The following is a 26786-nucleotide window of genomic DNA, read 5'->3' on the forward strand; positions in this document are numbered from 1 at the left end:
GGAAGTAGAGCTGATAGGACTGATAGATCGAATGTGGGGTATAAAGAAAAGAGAAGATCAAGGATGACTCCAAGGTTTGGGGCCTGCATAACTAAGTAATATCTTTTACGGAGATAGGAAATGCTTGGGGGTAGAAAATCAGTACTCTTGGCCATGTGAAGTTTAAGGATTACTCCACATTCATGAGGCAGATATTTATGGAACACCTAACATGTACCAAGCATTGTGCTGAAGATAGAGAGATGAATAAGGAATGCAGAATTCTTGCTCTCATGGGGCTTACATTGTAATAGAGAAGATCAACATAAACCAAATAAATAGAAAACATAATATCTGGTGCTGATTGGCACTACAAAGAAAAATAACAAGGTAAGGAGAAGGAGATTGGGAAAGGGGAGATATTTTAGATTAGATTGTCTGGGAAGGGATCCCAGAGGATATGACATTTAAGCAGACACCTGAATGAAGTGATGATGCACTAGAGAAGAAAAGATAATTATAGGAGTGAAATCTTTGAGAAGGCAAATGGGCTTGGGACCTGGGGTGCAAGTGGAAAGATTGGCCTTAGTTAGGAATAGGAACTCTTCACCTCCTATTTTAGGTGGAGTGTGTAGTTACAGAAGCAGGAAGGTTGGTGGGATTGGTGATGGAAAGATAATTAATTCTCCTCTGGTGTCATCTGTTTTCTCTGTGAAGTGGGAGGCAGTATCATCAGCTGTGGCGGGGCTCTGGGGAATGGAAGGGAGGAGGATGTTAGAGATGGGAAAGTGAATTTAGTAGAGAAGTGTATTAATGTAGTGCTTGGCCATTTTAAATACTTGATCATGATTTTGAAGAGAGTTTAGTCAGCATGATTGCATGATTTTTCTCTAGCAACATTCACCTACTTGAGCAGACACAGAATAAGAGAATAAGTAACAGATTGGATTGGGGTTTTACCAGGTGAGTTCAACAGGGTAATTGGACCAAGGGAATTAAAGGTATTTATAAGGGAGGAATTAATGGTAGATAATGGATTCTAAGCTGGGTAAGGCAGGGAGCCAATACTTGAGGGAGCTCATGGATGACTTTAAAAGAATAGGAGGGGCTTCCCTGGTGGCGCAGTGGTTGAGAGTCCGCCTGCCGATGCAGGGGACGCGGGTTCGTGCCCCGGTCCGGGAGGATCCCGCGTGCCGCGGAGCGGCTGGGCCCGTGAGCCATGGCTGCTGAGCCTGCGCGTCCGGAGCCTGTGCTCCGCAATGGGGGAGGCCGCAGCGGTGAGAGGCCCGCGTACCGCAAAAAAAAAAAAAAAAAAAAAAAAAAAAAGAATAGGAGGTAATTGGCTTTTTTCAACTGTGAGGTCCAGATTCCAAGCCTAAGTCTTTAGCTGCCTAGATGCCAGGAGTCCAGTATGTATCCCTGTTTGTCCCTTACTTTACCTTACTCCTCTCTTTTAAGAGACTCACAATTAAAACTTTATTTTTTGCCTGCCCAAGCAATCTTAAGGAAATTTGAAATTTATCCTTTGAGAATGGAAAGCAAGGAGCAGCTGGGCATTTTGTGCAAGAACCTTTGAAGTGAAGAATGAAGATGAAGAGCAGGTTTCAGAGTAGCTTGTTGAGAAAAGCACTGGCCCCTCCATGCCACCAAACTGCCTTTCTAAAATATAGGTCTGCTCATAACCCTCATTCTTCAAGAAGTAATCATTGGTTCCTCAGATCTATAAGATGACATATATAAGCTGGCCATAACCTATGGTTTTTTTGAACTTCATGTTCTATCACTCCACCTTTAGCCAGGCTGATCTGGGAATACTTGTCTTTACTGAGCTTTGCTGCTTCTGTCAGTGTGTGTGTATGAATGAGATGGGGAGAATTGAATAATGAAGCTGTTTATAGATACTGGAGGACTAAAAGGGAAACTGTTGTGAAGGCATTGCTCATCACTAACACTGTTTATATCTAATTACCATATGTTTGGTTATATATAACATTAATATTAGATTAATTTAGGTATATGTAATTATGAACCCATATGTGTGTAGTCTTTCTATTCATATAACATAGTTGTTCACCACTTTAAAATATTGGAGGGAACACTAACTAGGACTACATTGTAATGAAATTTTTGTTGTATGACTGGAAATAAATTTTCTTAAATGGAATCAGAGATCAGGTTGCTTCATATATTAGAGTATTATATCTGACCACCATAAATAAAACCCTGAATTTAATATCAGAAAATATCTTTAATCCAAATACTTTTTACTTTGGTCATAAACTAATCTGAAAAGTAGAATACTAAATTTCTATATTTTGGTGTAATGTTTAAGAATGAGTTTTGTTTTTTTTTTAATCTCTTTAAAATTATATGATGTCTTAACAATTTGGTAACAACAGAATTCTTTCAACTCTTGCATACCTTTTCATTCTACATTCCCAAATAAATTTGGTATGGTTACTTTCATTTTTATATAGTGTACTTTCTATTCCAATTATACAAAATTTTCAAGATCTCTTCCCACTCTCAAAATAGTTTTTTGAATACATTTGTACTTTTCTTGCTACATTAATTATGTGTCTCCATACATAAGTATTGTGTGTACATATATATATTGTATATGGCAGATACATTTTCATGTGATGGCTATCATAGCAGAGTTTGATGTAGACTGTATGTGATATTTAGCTGAAGAAACTTTTTTTTTAACATCTTTATTGGAGTATAATTGCTTTACAATGGTGTGTTAGTTTCTGAAGAAACCTGTTTTTCAAAGTTGTTCTTCCTTTTAACATTTTTTCCCATTGCTCCCTCTCTTTTTTTTTTTTACTTAGGGTAAGATTTAGTGAAATATTTACTGATATGTTTATTGTTTTTGAAACAGGTATCGATTAAGGAACAAAAAGATCAATGCAACTGTAAGAACGTTTCCTCTTCTAAATAAAGTTGGTGTAAACAACACTGTCACAACCACAGCCGGAAATGTCATTTCTGTCATAGGAAGTACTGAAACAACGGGGAAAATTGTTCCAAGTACAAACGGAATTTCAAATGCAGAAAACAGTGTTTCCCAGCTAATTCCTCGTAGTACTGACAGTACATTAAGAGCGCTGGAGACTGTGAAGAAAGTGGGGAAGGTTGGCACTAATGGTCAGAATGCTGCTGGGCCTTCTGCAGAGTCTGTAACTGAAAAGTAAGTATTAGGTAAAAATGTTTAACGTGAGTAATTTAGCCTTTTTATAAGTACCTGAGTATTTTTATTTATCCTGAGGAAAAGCAGTTAATCAGAATTTTTATGCAGAATGTTTCATGTAGTAGAAAAAGCACTAAATACCAAAAAAGTTGAGTTCTAGTCCTGGATCTGCAGTTGAATAGCTGTGACCTTGGAAATTCACTTCAACTCTGGGTTTTGTTTTCTTCAACTGTAAACTGAAGAGGTTGGACCAGAATTCAGTTTTTCTCACCTTATTTCCTTGAACTTTAGGATTGAGTCCATAGAGGTGCCAAAAAGGAACTAAGTAGAAACCTAAGCAGGTGAGATGCTTGAGCCTCCAGCCCGTTTCGATTAGAACAGTTCCACTTTATACTCTGTAATGATGTGTAGTTGTTAAGAGGGAAATCTTTAAAGCCAAACTCTGGGTTCAAATTCTGGCTCAGTGTTTCCCAGCTGTTTGATCTTAGGCCGGTTACTTAATCTGTTTTCCTCAGTTTACTTATCCATAAAATTGGTATAATAATACTACCTGCTTCATATGTTGGTTGTGAGGATTAAATGAGTTAATACTGCAATGTGCTTTGAATAGTGCCTGCCACATAGCACTCACTAAGTATCTGCGGCTGTTATTATAACTACCATTATTATTATTACCATTATTGTTGTTTTGGGGTTTCAGCATAAGATTTAATTTGGCGGAAAGGTTTTGGTACTTTAAGAAAAAAGTTTTGGGCTTCCCTGGTGGCGCAGTGGTTGAGAGTCCGCCTGCCAGTGCAGCGGACACGGGTTCGTGCCCCGGTCTGGGAAGATCCCACATGGTGCGGAGCGGCTGGGCCCGTGAGCCATGGCCACTGAGCCTGTGCGTCCAGAGCCTGTGCTCTGCAACGGGAGAGGCCACAACAGTGAGAGGCCCCCCCCCAAAAAAGAGTTTGGCTTTATTCATCAATAGGTTTAAAAAAAAAAAAAAATGTTTTAAAACTTCCCGATTATCTGAAAAGTTACTTCCACCTCTGATATCTCAGGCTTTTGTATTCTTTTAAGCCTCTTAAAATCTGAGCTAAAGCATGTTTAGATTGTTGCCCATAAATAGTCTGTCAGTGTCTATTATATACCTTTTGGGGAAAAAGCGTTATGCTAGGCACACAGTAAATTGTTAGGGATTTCAAATAATAAATGGATAGGTAGACATTTATATTCTTTATTTCTGCAATTAGCATGTGATAGGGAAATTTGTTTATCAGAGGATCCTTATAATCTTCCCTCAGAGAGATCTTCGAAGAGATAAATCAGAGAACATTGTCTAATTTAGCAAATGTTATTTACACACTAATACTGAGCTCTGATTTTGGCACTCTTGAAAATACATGAGAGTGCTGCAACTGAGACCTAACACAGCCCAAAAAAATAAAGAAAATTTTAAAAATGAATAAAGAAAAAGAAAAAAGAAAATACATGAGATGTAAAAGATATCTGTGCATTTAAGAAACTTATGAAGACATAGTTGGGGAGACAGCATTTACATAAATGAAGCAATATTGGGGTTGGATTAAAGGATAGGAAAATTTTATATTGCTGGGTGAAATATGGTAAGATTTAGATAGGTAGGTTGGCACCAGATTATGGAGGTTTTGTGTTAAATATATTTAGAAAATGAGCTTTTGAAGGGTTTTGGCAAGGTAAAGTTGTAAAACCATTTTATATTCATATGGTGAAATGTTACTCAGCCATTAAAGAATAAGGTACTGGTACATACTACAATATGGATGAACCTTGAAAACATTATATTAAGTGAAAGAAGCTAGATACAAAAGCCAAATATTGTAGAATTCCATTTATGTGAATGTCCAGAATAGGCAAATCCATAGAAGACAGAAAGTAGATGAATAGTTGCTAGGGGCTGGGGCTGGGGGACAAGGAGATGGGGAGTGAATGCTAGTGAGTACAGGTTTCCTTTAGGGGTGGTAAAAATGTTTCAGAATAAGGTAGCAGTGATGGTTGCACAGCCTTGGGAATATACCAGAAATCACTGAATTGTACACCTTACAAGGGTAAATATAAGTTTTTTAAAAAATGATGGACTAGAGAAAACAACTTTCAAAAATAAGTAAATCTCGGTAAATAAATCATTTATTCATTCAGAAATTATGATATGTGCCAAATACCAGGACAATTGGCATAGTTAATGAAAATGAAGTAGATATACTCCCTGCTTCTAAGAGTCTTCCAGTGCAGTTTGGGAGACAGACATAAACAGATATCATATAATATATTCTGAAAGGTACTGTAATGGAGTTGTGTTTCAAGTGTTATTAAAACACAAAAAATAACAATAATTCTACCTGGAGTTACTGTGGAAAATTTTTTAGAGGTAAGGTGATGACACCTGAGCCATTCCAAAAGTATGGCTAATTAGGAAGGAAGGGTCTTGTCAGTAGAGAAGGCAGCACAGGCAAAAGCATGTAGGTAAGAGGGCCTGCTGCAAAGGACAGCCTAGAATCCTAAATTCATCTAGAATCTAGCTGTCTGGCTAGAATGGGACTGAAAGTTAGCTTTTTCCTTAAGTCTGGATTTTTGGGATAGCTTGCATGATTTCATAAGGCTATGAACCTTGTCATGGATTTTGGTACCTTTTTCCTGCAAAGTCTAAGAATTTGTCATTTCAAAGTACTTATCTGAATTTTGTGGTATATAACATTCTGCTATGGAGGACCAGATAATCTATGTAAAGCACTTAGAATAGTTTCTGGAATGTGCTCATTAATTGATTAGTGTTACTTATTATTGTTAAGAGGAAATCCTAATCATTTTCCTTGTTGCCTTTATTGAACTTCAAAATATAAGCACAGCACTAAAATATCTTTAAACTCTAAGCCATTTGTACTTACTACTATTATCCACAGTTTCTTATTTTCTGCGTTTTAATACACAATTACACATAGAAGTAAACATCTGCTAGACTAATCTCTGCTAGACTTAAAGGCAGCCCATACTCCTTGTTATTTATACTCTTGCTTTAAAAGAGCTTCTCTAGTTTGAGAAAAACCCTCTAATCTAGTTGAGATGCAATGTATTGAATTCCTGCATCATTAACAAGATCTTTTTCTTGCGTCACCACATATCTCAGCTCTGCCAAAGTTTGACTTCTTCAGAGGGCCTAAGAAGCCATGGTGAGATCCTCTGGAGCTGATCGCCTGGCGAATCAACAAAGAAAATCCTTTGTGTTTAAAAAAAAAAAAAAAAAAGCTTGTGTGTTTTGCATCAATTTAATGAGTAACCATTTCGTTGGCATTCTGTTCATCTAGCAGATATTTACTGAGTACCTACTACGTGGCAGGAACTTTTCCATTTGTCCAACAAATATTTACTGAGTGCCTCCTGTGTGCCAGAAACTGTTTTAGATCCTGGGCATGTAGCAGTTAACAAAATGGACAAAAATGGCCTTTCTTCAAGTTCACATTTCAGCTAATCTAATGCTTAATATTTAGAGCAGTCCTTCCCTTTACATATCTGTCTTATTTGTGTCAAAAAATTCTACTGGTAAACTATATTGTTTCTGTTGAGAAGTTATTGAACAGGATTTTTTTTAAACTTCCAGTAGGAAAAATCTTTGTTTAAAGTATGAGTAAAAAGGGACTAGTGGGTCACATTGTGCCTGGGATTTGTTTGCAGTTTTTTGTTTTGTTTTTCACCCTCACCAAAATATGAGATCTGTTACTATAATCTTGTGAATTAACAGTGTAAGGTGGTAAGGAAATTCATGGCCTTATTTGTCACTGTGGAAATACCTGAAGCATTTGCTGTTAGTGGTCACTATAATTTTATGAACCATTTCTACTGAGAAAGACTTTTAACAGTCATAGATAGTGATTTATCATTTGCCCTTGTTAAATTTTCTCTCCAGTAAAATTGGTTCTCCACCCAAGACTCCTGTAAGTAATATAGCGGCTACCTCAGCTGGGCCCACTAATGTTGGAACAGAGCTGAATTCTGTGCCTCCAAAATCCAGCCCATTTATAACTAGAGTACCAGTATATCCTCAGCATTCTGAAAACATTCAGTATTTTCAAGATCCAAGGACTCAGATACCCTTTGAAGTCCCACAGTACCCACAGACAGGTAAGTAATTTTAGACAATTCTAAGAAAAAAAGAAACTACAATATAACATTTGTTGTAATAAGTTAGTGAATCATTTATATCTATCTAGAAAATCTACATTAAAAATTAATCCTTTGGACTATATGACCCCTAAGTTTTCTTCCTGTCCTAAGAATCTATGATTTTACATACCAGTAGTTTTAAGATTCTCATTCCTATGAATCAAATGTAGGGTCCATGGATGAGCTTTAGTAAGTTCTGTATGTCCTCTGAAATAAGTATACTAAATGTTTGGTTTATATATACTTCAAGTATAATTTTGGAAAGACAATGCACAGCTTATATAGATTATGAAAGAGGTCTTTAACCTCTGCTCCCCAAAAGGTTAAGAATCAATGATGTAACTAATTACTTAATCTAAAACCTGTGGCAATACATGGCCTAGAAGGAAATTTACCAGCCATCTGTTAATAGCTCATCAAGTGTTTTTAAGGAGCAGTTTAACAAATTATTGAACATTAATGATTTTCATATAGTGGTGTCTTGAAAGTGTGTAGTGTCTTTCTAAACCAGGGGTAACTAAAGTAAAGTTCAAAGGTTATTTTATTTTCCAACATTAAAGGCTGCTTTAGACTTTAAACCATTACAAAATGTTAAATTTTACTAAGATTACATTAAATATTCCTCTTTCCAATTTTCAAGGATACTACCCACCACCTCCAACAGTACCAGCTGGTGTGGCTCCCTGTGTTCCTCGCTTTGTGAGGTCCAATAATGTTCCAGAGTCCTCCCTCCCACCTGCTTCCATGCCATATGCTGATCATTACAGTACATTTTCGCCTCGAGATCGAATGAATTCTTCTCCTTACCAACCTCCTCCTCCGCAGCCGTATGGACCAGTTCCTCCAGTACCTTCTGGAATGTATGCTCCTGTGTACGACAGCAGGCGCATCTGGCGCCCACCTATGTACCAACGAGATGACATTATTAGAAGCAATTCTTTACCTCCAATGGATGTGATGCACTCGTCTGTGTATCAGACGTCTTTGCGGGAAAGATATAACTCATTAGATGGGTATTATTCAGTGGCTTGTCAGCCACCAAGTGAGCCAAGGACAACTGTGCCTTTACCAAGGGTAAGTGATAATGGAAATAGGAATGCTGATATAGTGTAGTTGTTAAGACTCTAGAGTCTGGTGTTGGACCTTTCAGGTATATATCCTGGCTCCTCCACTTACTTATTGTGTGACTTATGGAATTTTACTTGACTTCTCTATATCAGTTTTTTCGTATTTGATGGAAATCATAGTAGTACCTACCTCATAAAGCTGTTGTGAGGATTAAATCAGAAAAAGCAAAGCTCTTAGAACTGGACCTGATGCATATTCATGCTCAATAAATGTTATGTTTGGATACAAAACTGATGAGAAGGTAAAAAGAAATCTTCCAAATACAAAGATAGGGCCTATTTTTAGTATCCCCACGTATATACATATGATTTTCCTAAACTAGAGAAGTGAGCGCTCAGATTTTACTTTTGACATTTGACTAAATATTAACCCTTTCGTTTAAGTGTATGGAGAATAGGCTAGGGTGACTTCCCTACTGTATTTTTTTTTTTTTGTCCCAACAATATAATAAATGTTCACATTATTTCCACAGAGCATAGTTAAATTTATTTACCACTCCCTAGATGATTAAGATTGTTTCTTTTATCCCCCCTTAGGAACCTTGTGGTCATTTGAAGACCAGTTGCGAGGAGCAGATAAGAAGAAAGCCAGAGCAGTGGGCACAGTACCACACTCAGAAAGCACCTCTTGTCTCTTCAACTCTTCCTGTGGCAACACAGTCACCAACACCACCTTCTCCTCTATTCAGTGTAGACTTCCGCACTGATGTAAGAAAGGTTTTAATTACTTGATGTTGCAGGGATAGGTCAGACAACTGACTTCAGAGCACTCGTTCAAGCCAGAGTTAGCTATGTTGGATATTTTGCATTGGTTTGGTGGCAGTTGAGTTTAATTCAATAAGCACTGAGTATGTAAGCACTATGGCTAGGCATTGTGATACTCTGAAGGCCACTAAATCACAGTCCTTTTTCCACCAAGAATTCAGAAATCTTTCCAGCAGTATAGTTCTCATTATTTTTATGGCTTTTATTAATAATAAGATTTATATCCACCATTTATTGAGCACCTACTTGTGCCAGGCACTGTATTAAGCAGTTATTTTATTTAATTCTTACAGAATCCTTAGGGGGCAGGTATTACCCATATTTTGCATGTTAGGAATCCTACTCAGAGAAGTTAAGTAATTTGCCCAAGTAGTAAATTCACCCACCCTGTAAGTAGCTTGGATTTGAATTCTGATCTATCTGAGGCATTTCTTCCCTACTTCACAAGAGGTGCAGAAATGCCTACTGTATTATTTATGGTGTTTTAAATCACTGTTAATTATTGTTATCATTTCAAAACAAGTTTTTGTACCAGGATTATTTTAATGTACACTGTTTTCAGTACTGTTATATTTAGAGCAAACCATTAATTTTTTTTTTGATTCATCTGGTTTATTTCCTATCCCTAGAGATACTAAAAAAATTTTTTCTAGTCTTTTCATTAGGAAAAATTTCAAACATATGCGAAAGTAGAGAGAATAGTAATAAACTCCATGTACCCATTACCCACAATTATCAACTCAGCCCATCTTCTTTCATTTGTACCCCCTCTTCCTACTGGATTATTTTGAAGTAATCCTAGACATCGTATTTTTCCATCCATAAATATTGAATTTTTAAAGTAGATCCAAATTTATCTCATCAAACTTGTACTTCTTCAAAGCAGCTAACCATCTTGACAAGAGTGATAGAATTGCCACTTGCTTAATATAAAAATGTATTTGTATTTATCTGTGTATGTGTATGTGTGTGTTTTCTTTTGCTTTTTTTCATTTTTTAGAGCACTTTGTACCATGTTAGGGGCATGCTATAAATTGTTGATTGGTCTGTATAGTATCAGTTAGGGGTTCCTTATGAGTTCTTAAAGGACAAAGTAAAAAAGAGAAGGCATTCTCTTTTCTATTAATATGTAATATAAATACAAATAATATAAATACTATTTGTTACTTATTACAGTTGTTTATATTAGTTATTGAATGTTTAATTGTTCACTATAAAGTGCTGTGAATTCTATAATAGTTACTTTATATTAGTTACAAGTTTGTAAATTTAAATTTCTTACCAATTGCCTGTGCCTTTTTTTTTTTTTTTTTTTCTTTTTTTAATCAGTTCTCTGAAAGTGTGAGTGGCACAAAATTTGAAGAAGATCATCTTTCCCATTATTCCCCCTGGTCTTGTGGCACCATAGGTTCCTGTATAAATGCTATCGATTCAGAGCCCAGAGATGTAATTGCTAATTCAAATGCTGTGTTAATGGTATGATTTGGGGGGCAAGGGTTGTCGTGCATGTTGACTCAAGTTTTAGAATGATTGAATGCTTTCATCTTCATATCGTTGGTATGTTACTCATCTGTAAGCAGCAGAGTTACATTTAGGTAAGCCTGAAATAAATTGCACTTAATGTTTAAATTATTTGGGCATAGTTGAGTGTTTTAAAGTAGATGTTGGGTTATCATTGAGATATACAGCTAATGTTAAATTTACCAGAAAACTTAATTTAATGTCTTTTGAAAGCATGTACTTGTATTATTAGCTGAAGTAATTGCCAACAATCTTTTTATTGATTTTCTTTTATTTATGCAGGACCTGGACAGTGGAGATGTTAAGAGAAGAGTGCATTTATTTGAAACTCAGAGAAGGACAAAAGAAGAAGATCCAATAATTCCTTTTAGTGATGGACCTATCATCTCAAAATGGGGTGCAATTTCTAGATCTTCCCGTACAGGTTACCATACCACGGATCCTGTCCAGGCCACTGCTTCCCAAGGAAGTGCGACTAAACCTATCAGCGTATCAGGTGATCCATTTAACTAATACTTCACCTGATATGTTCTAGCACTGTGCTTTTTAATCCTCACTCTGTTAGATACAGAACATTTCTCTCCGTTTAACAGCCACAGTAAACTCAGAATTAAATGGCTTAGCCAGGAGAACATGGCTAGTTGGATAAAATATGGATTTTTTGGAAAAGTATACATTCACACCTATATTTGATTTTTCACTTTTCTGATCATTGTTTCTTTCTACGTTTCTATAGATTATGTCCCTTATGTCAATGCTGTTGATTCAAGATGGAGTTCATATGGTAATGAAGCTACGTCATCAGCACATTATATTGAACGGTAACGTTATGCTTAATTCTTTGGGATTCTCTATTCTCAGAGTACAGATCCTACTCCCAGTTATTCATGAGCTGTGCTTTGCTAGTTTTAGCTATATAACAAATTTCTGGAAAAAATTTTACATTTGGAATAATGACTGAATCTTTCAGGGTTGATCTGTTATGTAAAACATATATATAGGACTTCCCTGGTGGCACAGTGGTTAAGAATCTTCCTGCCAGTGCAGGGGACACGGGTTTGAGCCCTGGTCTGGGAAGATCCCACATGCCGCGGAGCAACTAAGCCTGCGTGCCACAACTACTGAAGCCCACCTGCCTAGAGCCCATGCTCTGCAACAAGAGAAGCCACCACAATGAGAAGCCCGCGCACTGCAACAAAGAGTAGCCCCCGCTCACCACAACTAGAGAAAGCCTGCGCGCAGCAATGAAGGCCCAACGCAACCAAAAATAAATAAATTTAAAAAAAAATATATATATATATATATATAATATATAGTCGTTATATAGTCATTACTGCTTTAGTTGCTTCATTTATTTCACTTTTATAACAGTGAACATATTTTTCTTTAAAGGGACAGATTCATTGTTACTGATTTATCTGGTCATAGAAAGCATTCCAGTACTGGAGACCTTTTGAGCATTGAACTTCAGCAGGTAGGCTCTGTGTCACTCAGCTTTGAATTTTTTAAAAAATAGAATGACATTTAAAAGTTATGGATGGAAGCTGACTTTACTTTTTTTTTCCTCTAGGCCAAGAGTAACTCGTTGCTTCTTCAGAGGGAGGCCAATGCTCTGGCCATGCAACAGAAGTGGAATTCCCTGGACGAAGGCCGTCACCTTACCTTAAATCTTCTAAGCAAGGAAATTGAACTGAGAAATGGAGAGGTAAGGAAACTGAACCTCTCAGCTTCATGCCCAATATATTTGCTGTTTGCTGCTGTTGCATGTTATTTTATGCCATTACTTAGTGCAAAATTTGGCTTTTTCTGGTGGATGATTGCTTTTAAAACTTAAGGGTAGAAATAAAATTGTAGTCCCAGATTTCTTTTTTTAGATCAATCATTGGGACTCCCATTTTAATTTAAAAGGGAAGCCCCAGTTTCCACAGATATGAAATCACCATTTTTCTTAATTACAGAGTGATTATACAGAAGATGCAGCTGATACTAAGCCTGATAGGGATATAGAGTTAGAGCTTTCAGCACTTGATACTGATGAACCTGATGGACAAGGTGAACAGATTGAAGTAAGTACTGCAGTCACACATCTAGGAGGCTTTACTCCATTGGGAATTAAAGTACAGAATACTTTCATACTGAAGGATTAACATTTTATTTTCATAGGAGATCCTGGACATACAGCTTGGTATCAGTTCTCAAAACGATCAGTTACTGAATGGAACAGCAGTAGAAAATGGGCATCCAGTCCAACAACACCAAAAGGAGCCCCTGGAGCAGAAGAGACAGAGTTTAGATGAAGACCATGTGATTCTGTGAGTGTTAGACATAAAATTCATAACCAGTGGGCATAGGGCATGAAGAAAAAGAAATAGATGCATTGTTAAATTCATTTTTGGTTTTATCCTATGAGGGGAAGACCTTACGTAATAAGGCAATGATTTGGTCAGTCTGGATTTTTCGGAGAGGAGAACTAAGTTTTAACTAACCAAGTGGTCCATTTTAGTAGCCTAAAACTTGCTTTTTGTTGGGATAAAAGTTTATTTTTTTGCTGTAGCATCAGGTTATACTTCCTCTAACTGATAGCCAAACATCAAGACTACAAAATGGAGAACTAAAACCTAAATGAAGGGTTTCCCTTTTTAAAAATCTTGCTAAGATATTTTTGGCCTTTAGTATATAATTACTGCCAAAAATATGGGCTAATCTTGAACTTGATAGTTTGTTGGCCTTGAATTAACCAGTGTTCTAATTTTTTATTATAATTTTTGGAAAATGGGACTTTTTTAGTGACCTCCGATACTTTTTAGTGAAAAACACATGCCTTTGCTAGGGGCTCTTCAAGTGTGTTACAACTTTTATTCAGCATGTATGGTTACTCTTAAAAGTTTTCACTTAAAGCTAATTTGTTTTCAATGTCATTTATTCTCTCCCAGGGAGGAGCAAAAAACAATTCTGCCGGTAACTTCTTGCTTTAGTCAGCCACTCCCAGTGGCCATTAGCAATGCGAGTTGCCTCCCTCTTGCCACATCTGTCAGTGTTGGCAACCTCATTCTGAAAACTCATGTTATGTCTGAAGATAAAAACGACTTTTTGAAACCTGTTGCAAATGGGAAGATGGTTAACAGCTGAAAAGAGGTTCATCTTTCAAATCTGTGACCATACCATGGAAGCATTTACACTAGCTTTTTATATATATAATATATATTATATAATGTATATTTTTTTTAAAAAAAAGATATTACTGGGGGCATCCATTTCCTGTGGACTCTTTGATACTTCAAGCCCTCTTGCATTAGCATTATGAAAAAAAAGAAAATTTACTTTACTAGGGTAACACGTTCACTTTCCAGAAGTGATTGGAATTTGGACATTTAACTTAAGCTTCAAGCAGCTTTTTATGAGTTTGTAGCAATCCGGTGCAGTAACTGAGCCATTTCCTATTTTAAATGGCTTCTATAGAAAATTAACAACTCAGTTATTAAACTAGCAGGATCCTACAATGATACATCTAGTGAAAGTAGACTTAATTAACTTATTTATTTCTATTTTATGTTTCACTGAGAGAAATTTCCATCTCATTCCAGCTGCTTTATTTATCTTTTTCATGGGACTTTGCATGGATTTTTTTTTCTTTTTTTTTTTTTTTTTTTTTAAATTTTGAAGAGTGGAGTTAGATGTTCTTACCATAGAATTTTACAGGGTTATATACTAGCTTTCTTTACTGCATTATATGTAGGAGTGTGGTGCAGTGCTTTTATCTGTAGCATTTAAATTTTTTTCAATTTTCCATTTTTCAAAAATAGTTTCTGCTTTGTTAATATTTATACACAGGCTACTTGTTGAAGTAAGTAATTAAATATATAACCAAGTGCCTAAGTCTTTCAGCTGATGTACTAGATATTAAATTCTCCTAAGTTATGCAGAATCGTTTTTACAATTTTGATAAATTATGCACTAATGTAATGGCAGTTTTTTAAAATGCAGATTTAAGCCTGTACATTATGAATCTGATGACTTGGCAAAAGAATCAGGTGCTTTCAGCTTTCTTGAGAAAACCCTGTATGTAGTGTTTGCACTGACTAACAAGATGGTATTGCTGGGTTTTTAATTTAAACTAATTAATTTGGATGTTCATTGCATTATCTTGGTTAAATATTGTTTATTGTTACTTCATGTTGGGGTTTAATTTTCCTTGTTTTTCTGACTGTTAGGTTGATAAGACTATGAACCATGTAATAATAGAACATTGGCTAACCTTTATTCATACTTAAAAACATGAATAATTTCTGCCCTGCTAAAATGTGACTGAAAAGTGTTTTGACTTGGCATCTGAAAGTATGCAGTATGTTCAACCAGCCAGGCTCCAGATTTGTGGGAGGTATTTTACTGAAACCTAAATTTCAGTCAACATTTGAAAACAAAAGCTGGGCATTCCTTCTGGGTGATCTTACCTGTAGTTTGTGTCTTTGTTTTTCCCCCCATTTCTTTAAGATTAGTTTGACTTTTACTATTATTTTTAATTAACTTCTGTGAAGTTGTTTACTCTGAAAATTGTACTGGAATATTTTAAGCCAAGCTGATCTTTCACCAGGTGTACTGTATGTAAGGGCTTTTCCTGCTAGCAAGATGCTTAAACAGGATCATGTTATTGGTCGTCTGAGCTATTTAGTTGTTTTACAAAACCACAGCATTGTATCAGATAAGATTTTGATAAAAAGTTTTGTGCACATTTCCAGGGGCGGGAGGGTTGACATTTCCCTGAAATTTCTTGATCAGAATGAGTAAATAACTGGTGTTTGATACCTGTCTTAATGAACATGCTCATAAGGTGACTGATAAGTTGTAAATATACCTGAGAAACAAAGGGGTAGTTTTGATATTCTGGTGTCAGTATGGAAGATCTTACACATTTATTTAATACTCAAATGTATGAAGATGTTTGTTTGTAGCATAACAGCACAGTAGCCTTGACTTAGTTTCCTTGGTTAGTACTGTACCTTTTTGCCATGGCCAGTGCCCCCATCCCTACAAGAACATTTTATTTATTTCACTCTGTAACCTGAAATGAATAGGAACAAGAGTTTTAAACCATGTTACATTAACTTATTTCCGACATTATAAATTAGCCTAGGATATTACAGGAACGTGATTGTTATATAATTTATATCAGAACCTTTCTATAAATATGCGCTTATTACATTTGAAATGCTTCCAATGTACTTTATTTGCTGTTTGTATTTCCAAAAGGATATGCAAACCAGTATGTCTATTTCATGGATATTTAAATAGTGAGATCTTCCATGTTGAAGGTAATGTATTTTTTTTTAAGATTTTAAAATTGCTATTTTGTTACAAAATAGAGACCTATTAACAGTTTGAGAGCTCCTTATGTGCCCTCAGGGAAAGAACCCTCTGTGCAACAGAACTACGCAAAACATCTTCAGCACGTTCTGAGGGTGAATATATACTACATAAATTGATCTTGTGTATTTAACCTTATCTTTTTAATTTTAAAATTGAAGTTTTGAAACTTGGTTGTGCTCTGCTGGAGGGGGTTGGGATAAACTGCTTAGGTGTTTGCCTACTTGTCCAGTGAAATTACATTTGCATCAGTGTATGTATATACCTGCCAACTTATTGGTATGTCTCAGAACATTTATATTAAAATAATGCTTGTCTTGCAGCAGGTGATCCCATAAAACAGTAACTCCCTGTTCTTAAAAACTTACTCTCTTCCTCACTAACAACATAGGAATTGTTTCTATGTTGGGATTTTTCGGTATTGCATCCTTTATGTAGTAATCATCTTCTCTTTCTTACGGTGTGTTGGATGTGAAACAAAGACATTGGTTCTCTGCCATTTGAGAAGGAAGAGCAGTTTATCTGATCCTTCTTATGAAAGGTACCTAATGATATCATAGAGGAAAAAATTACAAATCGGACCTAGAATGTGACTTTTTAAAATAGGGGGCATTCCCTGTCATTTGACCGTTTACCAACATGTTGTGATGCACATATTTTTGAAATCAAAGGATATAAAGCAATAGGAGAGGAAGTTTGTAATGTTGTCAACTAAACTGCATATGTGGTGTATGGTCTCATAAGGAAAAAGTAATCCGAGGTCTGGAAAGTGGGAAAATGGTGAGGTTTTGGTTTTGTTCTGACTTCTTGTGTTTTTAAAAATTTCTAGTCCCATTCTGAAGACCATGTGCCTCATTCAGATACTGTGATGTAGCATCAGTAGTTCTTTCTTTGTGGTCTCATTTCATCTTAGGAATCCTGGGAAAGTTACTTAAGTATGTCATCTAGTTGGTAACTGAACAAAGCAGATTCCTTTGCCTTTCCTGCCATGACTTACTTTCAATACCATCTAGTAAACCAGCATCATGCATGAAAGTTGTGCATCGTAATTTTCAAGAGAAGGTACTTCAATGGGTCAGTGGCACTGATGTTTTTCCTAGTAACTGTTGACTCTCACAAGAGGATAGTAAAAGAAACCTATACTAGAACTGAAATTTTCCATTTGTATGGATCTGGTCACTTTCACTCAAGTTTCAAGTTGATTCTAAGTTTATAAAGCACATCCCAGTTTTATATGCTGCCTTGAGAAAATTACCAGATGCACAGTGATTTGTAGGAATTAAAAATGGGATCATTTAAACATTTGAAAACATTGTTTTAAAAACCATCTAGCTTGCTTTTGCATTTTAGATGTTAAAGCCCATGTTATCTTGTTAACAGGGGTGGCGTTTGTAATGATCAGATTCAGCATGTGATTTCAACTTTGAATATTTCTTCCCTAGCTTCTAGAGTCATTTTCTGAGCAGACTGTCACCAGTATTGGTGACTAATCATTCAAGGGGAAAGTTGCATTGCAACTATGTATTAGTTTCCTGGAAGAACTTTCCCTGTGTTTTAGTGAATGAAGAGTGTTAATGGGATCACTTACTGTAACTCCTTCTACATAAGAACCCCTTCTGCAAGCAGAACACAAATGAACATGCTCAAGGAGTATCTCATTTTCTGGGTAAATTGAATAAATTTGCTAGTTACTCCTTTATAGTAGTGGTTTCTTTGTATCCCTTTGCTGGCAAGGGAATACAAGGAGTCAAGGCCACCAATCAGAACACCCCACATTTGAGTGGAGTCCTGTTTTTACTCCAAGAGCAGTTATTCCCCCAAGTCTGAAATTGGCAGTTTTTTTTTTCTTTTTTTAAATAAAAAAATTTAAATATCCTTAAACCAGTGGAACACAGACACTGGCTGCACTTAGTACTGCCACAAGCCAAGGTCATTTGCATATATTCCATCAATCTGTCAAGAATTAGGCCTCACTTTATAACCCAAGGCATGGAAGTGCATGCATTCTCTTAGCTGGGCAAACAATTATACTGTAGTTGTGATACAACACATGTGGCTTTTATTTGTACTGCACATATCCACTGTACAGCCACTTGGGAGTATCGTGGTTAGCTTGCAGCAACTGCTGTCTGCATTTATACTGTTTATTGCATATTCTTTTCCCTGGAAGTGAAAGAGAAATGTTTTTCTTGTTGCATTGATTACATTTTATAAATTTGCTTAGCTGGAAAGTTTGGGAAAAGAGGCCTGTTTGTCAATTGTACAACCGATTGTGAAGCTCTAGTGTGAATATTTTTACGTCTGTATTAGACATTTTCTTTGCAAATCTATTGTTCGATTGAAATGTAAATGAAATTAAAGATGGTGTACACCCATCATGTAAAAAGCAGGCACCATCTCTAAGATGGATTTAATGCTCATTTTTAAGGCATATACTCAGCTTCTATTTAAAACTATAATTTAAAATAATTCTGTACAATGAAATGGGGAATATATATGGGAATAAATTCTATTCCATTTATTTCAATTTGAATTTCCAAATTGTAATGTTTCCCTTTGTGCTATAGGAATAGGATTAAATGGGGGAAGGCTAGGATTCATAAGGCCTGTATATGGGGGGAGGGCAGAGATGGAACAATGAGGGTTGTGATGATAGTGAATAGCAAAGAGTGAATTCTGTGTGTTTTTGCTGTAGCACTGAAGTGAAGAGATATTAGCTTTGGCTGTTCACAGAATAGAGCATCATGATTTTCAGTGTTTGAGAGAAAATTGATGGAAAAAGTTTGCAGTACTTGACATGTATTTGCATGCACAAAATAAAATTATTTGTCCACCTTAAAAGTTGTTTGTTTAGTGTCAATATTAAGTTTATAGTGCATTTTAGTTATCTTGACTTCCTTGGTAAATTTTTTGGTTTAACTAAGCTACCAGGTTACTCCTTAAGATTTAAACAATCACCTTGCCTCATGCATTCATCACTGGGAAGGATCTGAAAGAAATGAATAGGCCAGGGAGGTTGAAATAGTCCTCAATTCAATCAATCACTTTGTTCATTCAATATAGAGTACTTTCTGTATGGGAGATGAGGGTGTAGATAATACTAGCAGTTCACAGTCTAATGGAGAAAATAGGACAAATAGATAAATAACGAATATGAAGCAATATATTACAGAAGTATGAAGACTGTTCTGTGGAACCTCAGAATGTAACAGAAAATGGCCTGAGTGATTCTAGACACCATTTTCACTGGGCCTTGAGTAGTTTTACTCATTCACTCAACTGATGAATTTTAAGCCCCTGTCTGTGCTGGTCATTAGGGTTGAAGGTCAGTGAAACAACAAGCCCTCTCTCTAGAAGCTCTCAGGGTGAGAAATGGGAAAGACAAATCTGAATAACCAGCTCAGTGAGCTATGTTCTTGTATAAGGTATATGGAAACTCCAAAAGGGAAATTATGGAGTGGATGGTAGTGATAGTGAGCCAGAGGAACTGCTTCTTTGAGAAATGACCTCAAAGAAGGGCATTTCTTTGTAGGCTGAATAATATTTCACCAAGCAGAGCTAAGGGGAGAAAACACCTGAGAACCTACTGTAACTTCACAACAACCCACTCTGTATCCTAACAGCCCTTCATTATAAATATTATGATCCCTGTTTTGTATTTGAGATGTTAAGTAACTTGCCCAAGACCTTGTAACTAGAAAGTAAATAGAGTCAGATTTCTGATTCAAGTCTTATTCTACCTTCCAAAGATGGTGATGGTGATGGTGATGGTGATGGTGATGGTTGGAACCTATTTTAGCCATAAGTATTACAGTGGAAGGAGTGTTTGAAGAATAGCTTAACTAACTCTTAACAGCACTTAATATGTTCCAGACACAGTTGTAAGTGCTGTAGGTATATTATCATCTAGAACCATTATTGTCACCATTTTACAGATGAGAAGACTGAGGCAGAGACCTTAGAGAATTTGTCCAAATTTGTCCAATTTGTCCTATTTACCTCATCTAGCTATGTGATCTGATCATTGAGATCAGATCACATAGCTAGATGAGGTAAATAGGGACCTTTATGAAGGACACTAAATACTAAAGAGACTGTTAGGGAGTCTTGGAAGTTAGATGATCTGATTGATTTGGGTTTTTAGAAGATCACTTTGGTAATAGTCTGAGGTGAAGCTGGAGATTGACCAGCAGGGAGACCAGGCCAACAATCTAGGTAAGAAGTGTTTAGGGCATGGCCAAAGAGAGGATGGAGGAAGAGATGGATTTGAAAAGTAGGAGAGCGCAATTGACAGGATTTGTTGTAGAGGAAGCCTACCAGACATCTCCACATTATCATGGATTAAATTTGGCTTAGAATCCCAGACCTCGTTGCTGAAAACAGACCGATATTTGTGAAACGGGTGATCTTATATAAGCCCTGGCGTGATCATTGAGATCAGGAAGAAGAAGAGGAGGAACCATGGATAGTTGATCCAGGCAAAGGAGAGGAAACTTAACTGAAGGAAATGAAATCCCAGGAAGATTTTTATTTTCTTTATAATTGACACCTATTGGAGTAATGATCGTGCACTTTAACAAAGATTTTTTATAATTGAAAACTCAGTAATGCAGTGGTTCCAAACTTACCTGCACATGGCAATCACCTAGGGAGCTTTTAAAAAAATCCCAAAGCCCAGATCACACCCCAGACCAATTAAAACACACTCTCAGGAGGTGGGATCAAGGCATCAGTGCATTTGAAGCTCCCCAGGTGCTGCCAATGTGCAGAAAAGTTTGGGAACCACTGCCATAAAGAATGAAAATGGGTTTGGGGCCTGTCTTAGCCCAGGTGCATTCAATAACATCCATCATCAAATGTTCAGGCCTAGGTAGTTTAGAGAGACTCACTCAACAAATATACTTTTGAGAATCTACTTTGTACTGGGCATTAGAGATACAGTAGTGAATTAGTCCCTAACTTCATGAAACTTACATTGTAGTTCTAAGTACTGTGGGCAGCTTTAGATAGGGCAGTCTGCCGAACATCTTCATTTGGATCTCAAACATTTCAGACGTAACATGTCCAAATCTGAATCCGCAAAGTGTACCTCCAGTCTTCCCCGTTTCAGTTATTTCCCCCTTGACTACTCTTCCTAGTCCAGCAGCAAGTCCTGTCAGCTCTGCCTTCAAAATAAATATTAAGGGCTTCCCTGGTGGCGCAGTGGTTGAGAGTCTGCCTGCCAATGCAGGGGACACGGGTTCGTGCCCCGGTCCAGGAGGATCCCATATGCCGCGGAGCGGCTAGGCGCGTGAGCCACGGCCGCTGAGCCTGCGCGTCCGGAGCCTGTGCTCCGCAACGGGAGAGGCCACAGCAGTGAGAGGCCCGCGTACCGCAAAAAAAAAAATTCAGAATTTTACCACTTCACCACTGAGGTCCAAGCCACAATTATCTTTCACCTGAACTGTGATGGCTTCCTGTTCTCCCTGCTGCTGCCCTTGCCTCCCTTCAGTTTATTCTCACCACAGCAGCTACAGAGATCCTCTTATAATGTCAGTTTGATCACTTCACTCTTGTGCTCAAAACCCTCCAAATGCTTCTCATCTCACTCAGGGTGAAAGCCAAAGTCTTGTCTTTGATACTTTGTTCACTATGCTCCAGCTGCACTGGCCACTGAGATCTTCACCAGGCCAGCCAGGCATGTTCCCATCATAGGGCCTTTACCCTTGCTGTTCTGTAAGGGTAGGAAGCTTCCCAACCCCTGTAAGAATCTTCATCACTAGATCTCTCACATTCTTCAGGTCTTCACTCAAAAGTCAACTCAGTGAAAATTAGATGCAGAGTAATGGGGGTGGAGGGTCTGGGGAGTGCTATTTAAAATAGATGTTTTAACCCAAGAGACTGGATGAGATCAACTGAAGTTGTTTTTGTTCTGTTTTGTTTTACTTTATATTCTGAAATAATTATAGATTCACAGGAATTTGCAAAAATAATACAGAGAGGACCCATGTACCCTCATACAGTTCCGCCAATGGTAATATCTTACATTACTATAATATCAAAACCAGGAAATTGACATTAGTAACAATCTACAGAACTTACTCAGATTTCACTTGCTTTCATATGCATTCATTTGTGTGTGTGTGTGTAGTTCTATTCAGTTTTTATCACATGTAGATTTGTGGAACCACTGCAACTCTCAAGATAACGGAACTGAAAAAAAAGATAGCAATTGTTCCATCACCTCAATGATCCCTTGTGCTACCCCTTTATATTCATGTCCATTCCCCTCCCTTACCCCCATCTTCCTATCCCTGGCCCCTAGCAACCACTGATTTCTTCTCCATCTCTGTAGTTTTGTCATTATGTGAATGTTATATAAGTGAAATTATGCAGACTGTAACCTTTTGAGATCGGCTTTTTTTTACTCAGCATAATTCCCTTGAGATCCATCCAAATTGTTGCATGTATTAGTAGTTCATTCCTTTTTATTGCTGAGTAGTATACCATGGTATGGACATAGCACATGTTGTTTAAACATTCACCCATTGAAGAACATTTGGGTTGTTTAGATTTTTTGACTATTAACAAATAAAGCTGCTATGAACATTTGTGTACATGTCTTTGTGTGGACATTGTTTTTTGTTTCTGAAGTATTTTTTGAGCAGATAAATTAGTGTACTGGGTCAACCTCTGAAGGAAATGGATAAATTCAACTATATGGTCTTAACTTAAAAATGGACAAATTCCTTCAAAATACAATTTACCAAAACAGATACAGGATGAAAAGGAAAATTGGAATAACTCTTGTATTAGTTACCTATTATCACATAACAAAGTACCCTCAATTTAGCAGCTTAACGCAATAACATTGTTTCACAGTTTCTGTAGGTCAGGAATCTGCATGTGATGACTTAGAGGAGTCCTCTCCTCTGGGTCTCTCACAACCTAGGTGTTAGCTGGCTCTGTAGTCATCTCGTGGCTCTCCTGGTGAAGGGTGTGCTTCCAAGCTCACTCCCCTTATTATTGGCAGGATTCAGTTCCTCCTGAACTGTTGGAATGACGGCCTCAGGTTTTCATTGGCTGAAGGTTGCCCTAAGTTTTCTGCCACTTGACCCTCTCTGTAGGGCAGCTTACAATCAATATGCTAGCTTGGCTCATCCAAGCAGCAAGTAGGAAGAACCTGGGACCAAGCAGGGGGTGGGGTCCAGGTTGCATTCACGCCTGCACAAGAGAGAGGCAGCACGCAATAAAGTCACAATCTTTTATAGCCTAACCTTGGAAACAATATCCCATCGGTTTTGTCACTTAGAAGCAAGTCACTAGGTCCAGACCCCACTCGGACCGATAGAGCTCCCAAAGACCCCTGCCTGGTATTCATGTCCTGGCATAAGCCTCTCACCTGAGTGTGGACTGGACCTAGTGACTTCTTTATCCCCCATCAGGAGATAAAAACCATAGAGGGAATGTTTGACACAAAAGAATTATTAAAATTTAGTAGATGAGCGACTGTAAGATTAAAGGAAATCCCATATGGTATCCTATGGCTTAGGGAGACTTGGAAAGGGGCCTCTTATCAAGACTGGGGTGCAGACCTCATTGGAGAAGGTGAAGTTCAGCCCACTGGGCAGCAGAGAAGTTTGCTGGTTTACCCAGGCTGGGACTGGTTGCTGGCAAGCAGAAAGCAAGTCTAGAACACAGGCGAGCTGCAGAGGAGCCTGTGGAGGGAACTGGCGCCAGTGCAGACAGGAGGCCTTCAGGACACTGATTTCCATGTTGAGAGGGTCACAGTGAAATTATTGCTAGTCCAGACAGAGGTTGCAAGATCATCAAGGAACCACATGTGCTGGGCCTGTGGCTTGGGGAAGAACCCACTGCATGTCCTTACAGCCACACCACTGACCACAGTCTCTCCTCCTCCAGTGCCCTCTAGTGAGGAAGCTTATCATTGTGCTCACAGCAAAGGAGAGATGCTTAAAGGAATTCAGTCCATTATTGCAAAGCAAGAAGGGTGAATTGAGAGCTGAGAGACTATTTATTGGCACAGGGACCATTTTAGAAGCTGCCTGCCATAGCGTTGTATCTACTAAACAAGTGAAATTCATTATGAAAAGCTTCCCACAAAGAAAACTCCAGGCCTCACGATGGTTTCACAGGTGAATTCTATTAAACATTTAAGGACAAAATAACCTCAGTTTCACAGAAGCGCCTTCAGAAAATGGAGGAGGAGGGAACTTCCTAACTAGTTTTATTAGATGAATAAAACCCTGGCATCAAAACCTGACAATAACTTTACAAAAAAATTACAGCTCAGTATCCCTTGTGAACATAGATGCAAAAATCCTTAAAGTGTTAGCAAATCCAGATAGTTATATACATATAAATTATAATACATCATGTCCAAATAGGGTTTATCTCAGTAATGTAAGGTTGGTTTAACACTTGAAGATCAACCAGTGTAATCCACCATATTAATCAGAATACAGGTTATATTTGTTATTGTAAGGTCTCAAAATTTAATGAAGCGCCATTCTGATTGGCTTACAGAGATTAAAAATGTCTATATAAATAAGAGAAACCGAAATATTTCTAAAAAAGAAAAAATTTGCCTCTTACATTGTTAAGTGTGTGGGCTATTTAAAGAAAAATATTGTTACTAAGAATATTGTTACTAAAGCTATGAAAGCAAAGAGGTTTTATGATTTTCTCAGATGCTTTCAATCACAACCTTTAAAAGAAATGTAATTGCTTCTTAAAGACAATCCAACATCTAAAGTAAATTTCAATTTACAAAATTAAAGCCTACACTAAAGATACCAATTAAAAAAATTTTTTTAAAGCATTATATAAGGAAGTAGCCCTTACTGGTTTTATATTCATTAATACAAAAAGAAGTTTAATCTAATTGCTGTCTAAAAGTTGTTTAATTTCTAAATAAGAAAGATGTGTTCAATTGCCACAAACTGGCCCCACGCTGACAGGGAGGGAGGGAAAGAGAAAGACCGGTTATTTCAAACAATCCTCATACTGGTTGATGTCATCCAAAACCATCTTTAGACCTTTAATACTTTCATAACAAAAATAATCCAAGTGGCAGGGACAAATCTGTTCTAAATTTACAAAAATATTGGTGGAAAAAATTTTATCTGGGCAACTCAGTGGAGGACCAAATCTTGTTTTATCTCTAATTATTATGATCTGGAAAAACTATAAGGGTAGAGCAAGCCTTGGAACCCAGCTTCGAGGCATTTAAGCATTTCTATATAAATTTCATTCAGTTACTTCAAAACTTTAAATATGTTTAATAATAGTTTGTAAATCTTCTGGTTGGATCAAGATTTTCCCTTGATAAAAGGCAAATGCTTTAACAGCTTATTTTGGTTTTCCCACTGGGGAATACCTTCAATACTCTATGGATAAACAAAAACGTTACATTACAGGTAAAATACCTGACAAACTATAAATTATACATGGTACTCTCATTAAAAGGAAACTTCACTATCCACATCATCCCCAGATATTGGTAAGATAAATGGAGTGGTCCTGATGAATACTGTTAACTACCTCATGTACACAGTCATTTTCCTGATGGATGCAAACTACACTCCCAGCAAGGATACCACTGGATAATCCCTCTATAATACACAACTAGGAGAATGAATATATTAAAAGAGACCAATGAAAATGAATCTTAAAACTGTAAATTCATATTTAGACTTGCATTTTATTAGTTTTCTCCTCTTTCTCTTACTTTTCACCTTTTGTTTATTCCTGTTTTCTGTCCCCTCAACTTTTTAAGCTGTGTAATTTACAGTGATAGCTATCTTTTCCTTTCTGGCTTTTAATTATGTTACCTAACTTCAAAATCCTCAGGACTTCCCTGGTGGCTCAGTGGTTAAGAATCCGCCTGCCAATGCAGGGGACATGGGTTTGATCCCTGGTCCGGGAAGATCCCACATGCTGTGGAGCAACTAAGCCTGCGAGCCACAACTACTGAGCCTGCGCACCACAACTACTGAAGCCCGTGCGCCTAGAGCCCGTGCTCCGCAACAAGAGAAGCCACCGCAATGAGAAGCCCGCACACCACAACTAGAGAAAAGCCCACACGCAGCAACGAAGACCCAACGCAGCCTAAAAAAAAAAAAAAAAAAATCGTCAAATATTATCAACCTAAATATGTCTCCATACTTAACTGGCCTTCAGTCCCCCTAAAGAGAGCTTCTGTGGTAGGTAGTTCATAGGATGGGCCCCTGAGCCTCTTGGTATGGTATTCATGTTCTTGTGTAATTCCTTCCCCTTGAGTGTGGGCTGGACTCACTGGCTCATTTCTAATGAAAATAATACAACTGAAGTGATTGGGCATAACTTCTAAGGTTAGGTTATAAAAGACTGGTTTCCATCTTGGTCTTAGATTCCGTCTCTCTCTCTCTCTCTCTCTGTCTCTCTCTTTTACAATATACAGAGACAACCTGTTCTGTGTCCTTCTACTTAAGTTTTCTGGAGAATCTATAAATAGCTAACATTGTTTTCATCGATGCCTTGAGCCAGCCAGCTCCAGGGCAGACTGCCTAGACTGACTGCTTTGCAAAATTCTAGCTTGTCAGTTTCCTTCTAGAAAAGCAGACAAGACTCATGGTTTCCTGACATCCCACATTTCCCCCGTCTTTTATGAATCCATTTTT

General features: G+C 37.3%; 1 protein-coding gene across 2 annotated transcripts in view; it reads left to right on the forward strand.

Annotated features, from left to right (window-relative positions):
- The window catches only part of RC3H2 (ring finger and CCCH-type domains 2), a 52804-nt gene extending 32776 nt beyond the window's left edge, over positions 1–20028 (forward strand). The window contains exons 10-21 of one of the 2 annotated variants that reach the window (XM_060014189.1): positions 2864–3172; positions 7095–7309; positions 7992–8425; positions 9016–9186; positions 10573–10689; positions 11047–11260; positions 11501–11585; positions 12157–12238; positions 12335–12469; positions 12723–12830; positions 12928–13076; positions 13698–20028. In XM_060014189.1, the coding sequence (XP_059870172.1) occupies positions 2864–3172; positions 7095–7309; positions 7992–8425; positions 9016–9186; positions 10573–10689; positions 11047–11260; positions 11501–11585; positions 12157–12238; positions 12335–12469; positions 12723–12830; positions 12928–13076; positions 13698–13893 (2215 nt within the window). In that variant the 3' untranslated portion in view covers positions 13894–20028. Of the gene's footprint in view, positions 1–2863; positions 3173–7094; positions 7310–7991; positions 8426–9015; positions 9187–10572; positions 10720–11046; positions 11261–11500; positions 11586–12156; positions 12239–12334; positions 12470–12722; positions 12831–12927; positions 13077–13697 lie in introns of both variants that reach the window. The other variant, XM_060014188.1, reaches the window with a different exon arrangement.
- The last annotated feature ends 6758 nt before the right edge of the window (positions 20029–26786 follow it).

This window comes from Delphinus delphis, chromosome 6, assembly GCF_949987515.2.
Source record: "Delphinus delphis chromosome 6, mDelDel1.2, whole genome shotgun sequence".
Lineage (NCBI taxonomy): Eukaryota > Metazoa > Chordata > Mammalia > Artiodactyla > Delphinidae > Delphinus > Delphinus delphis.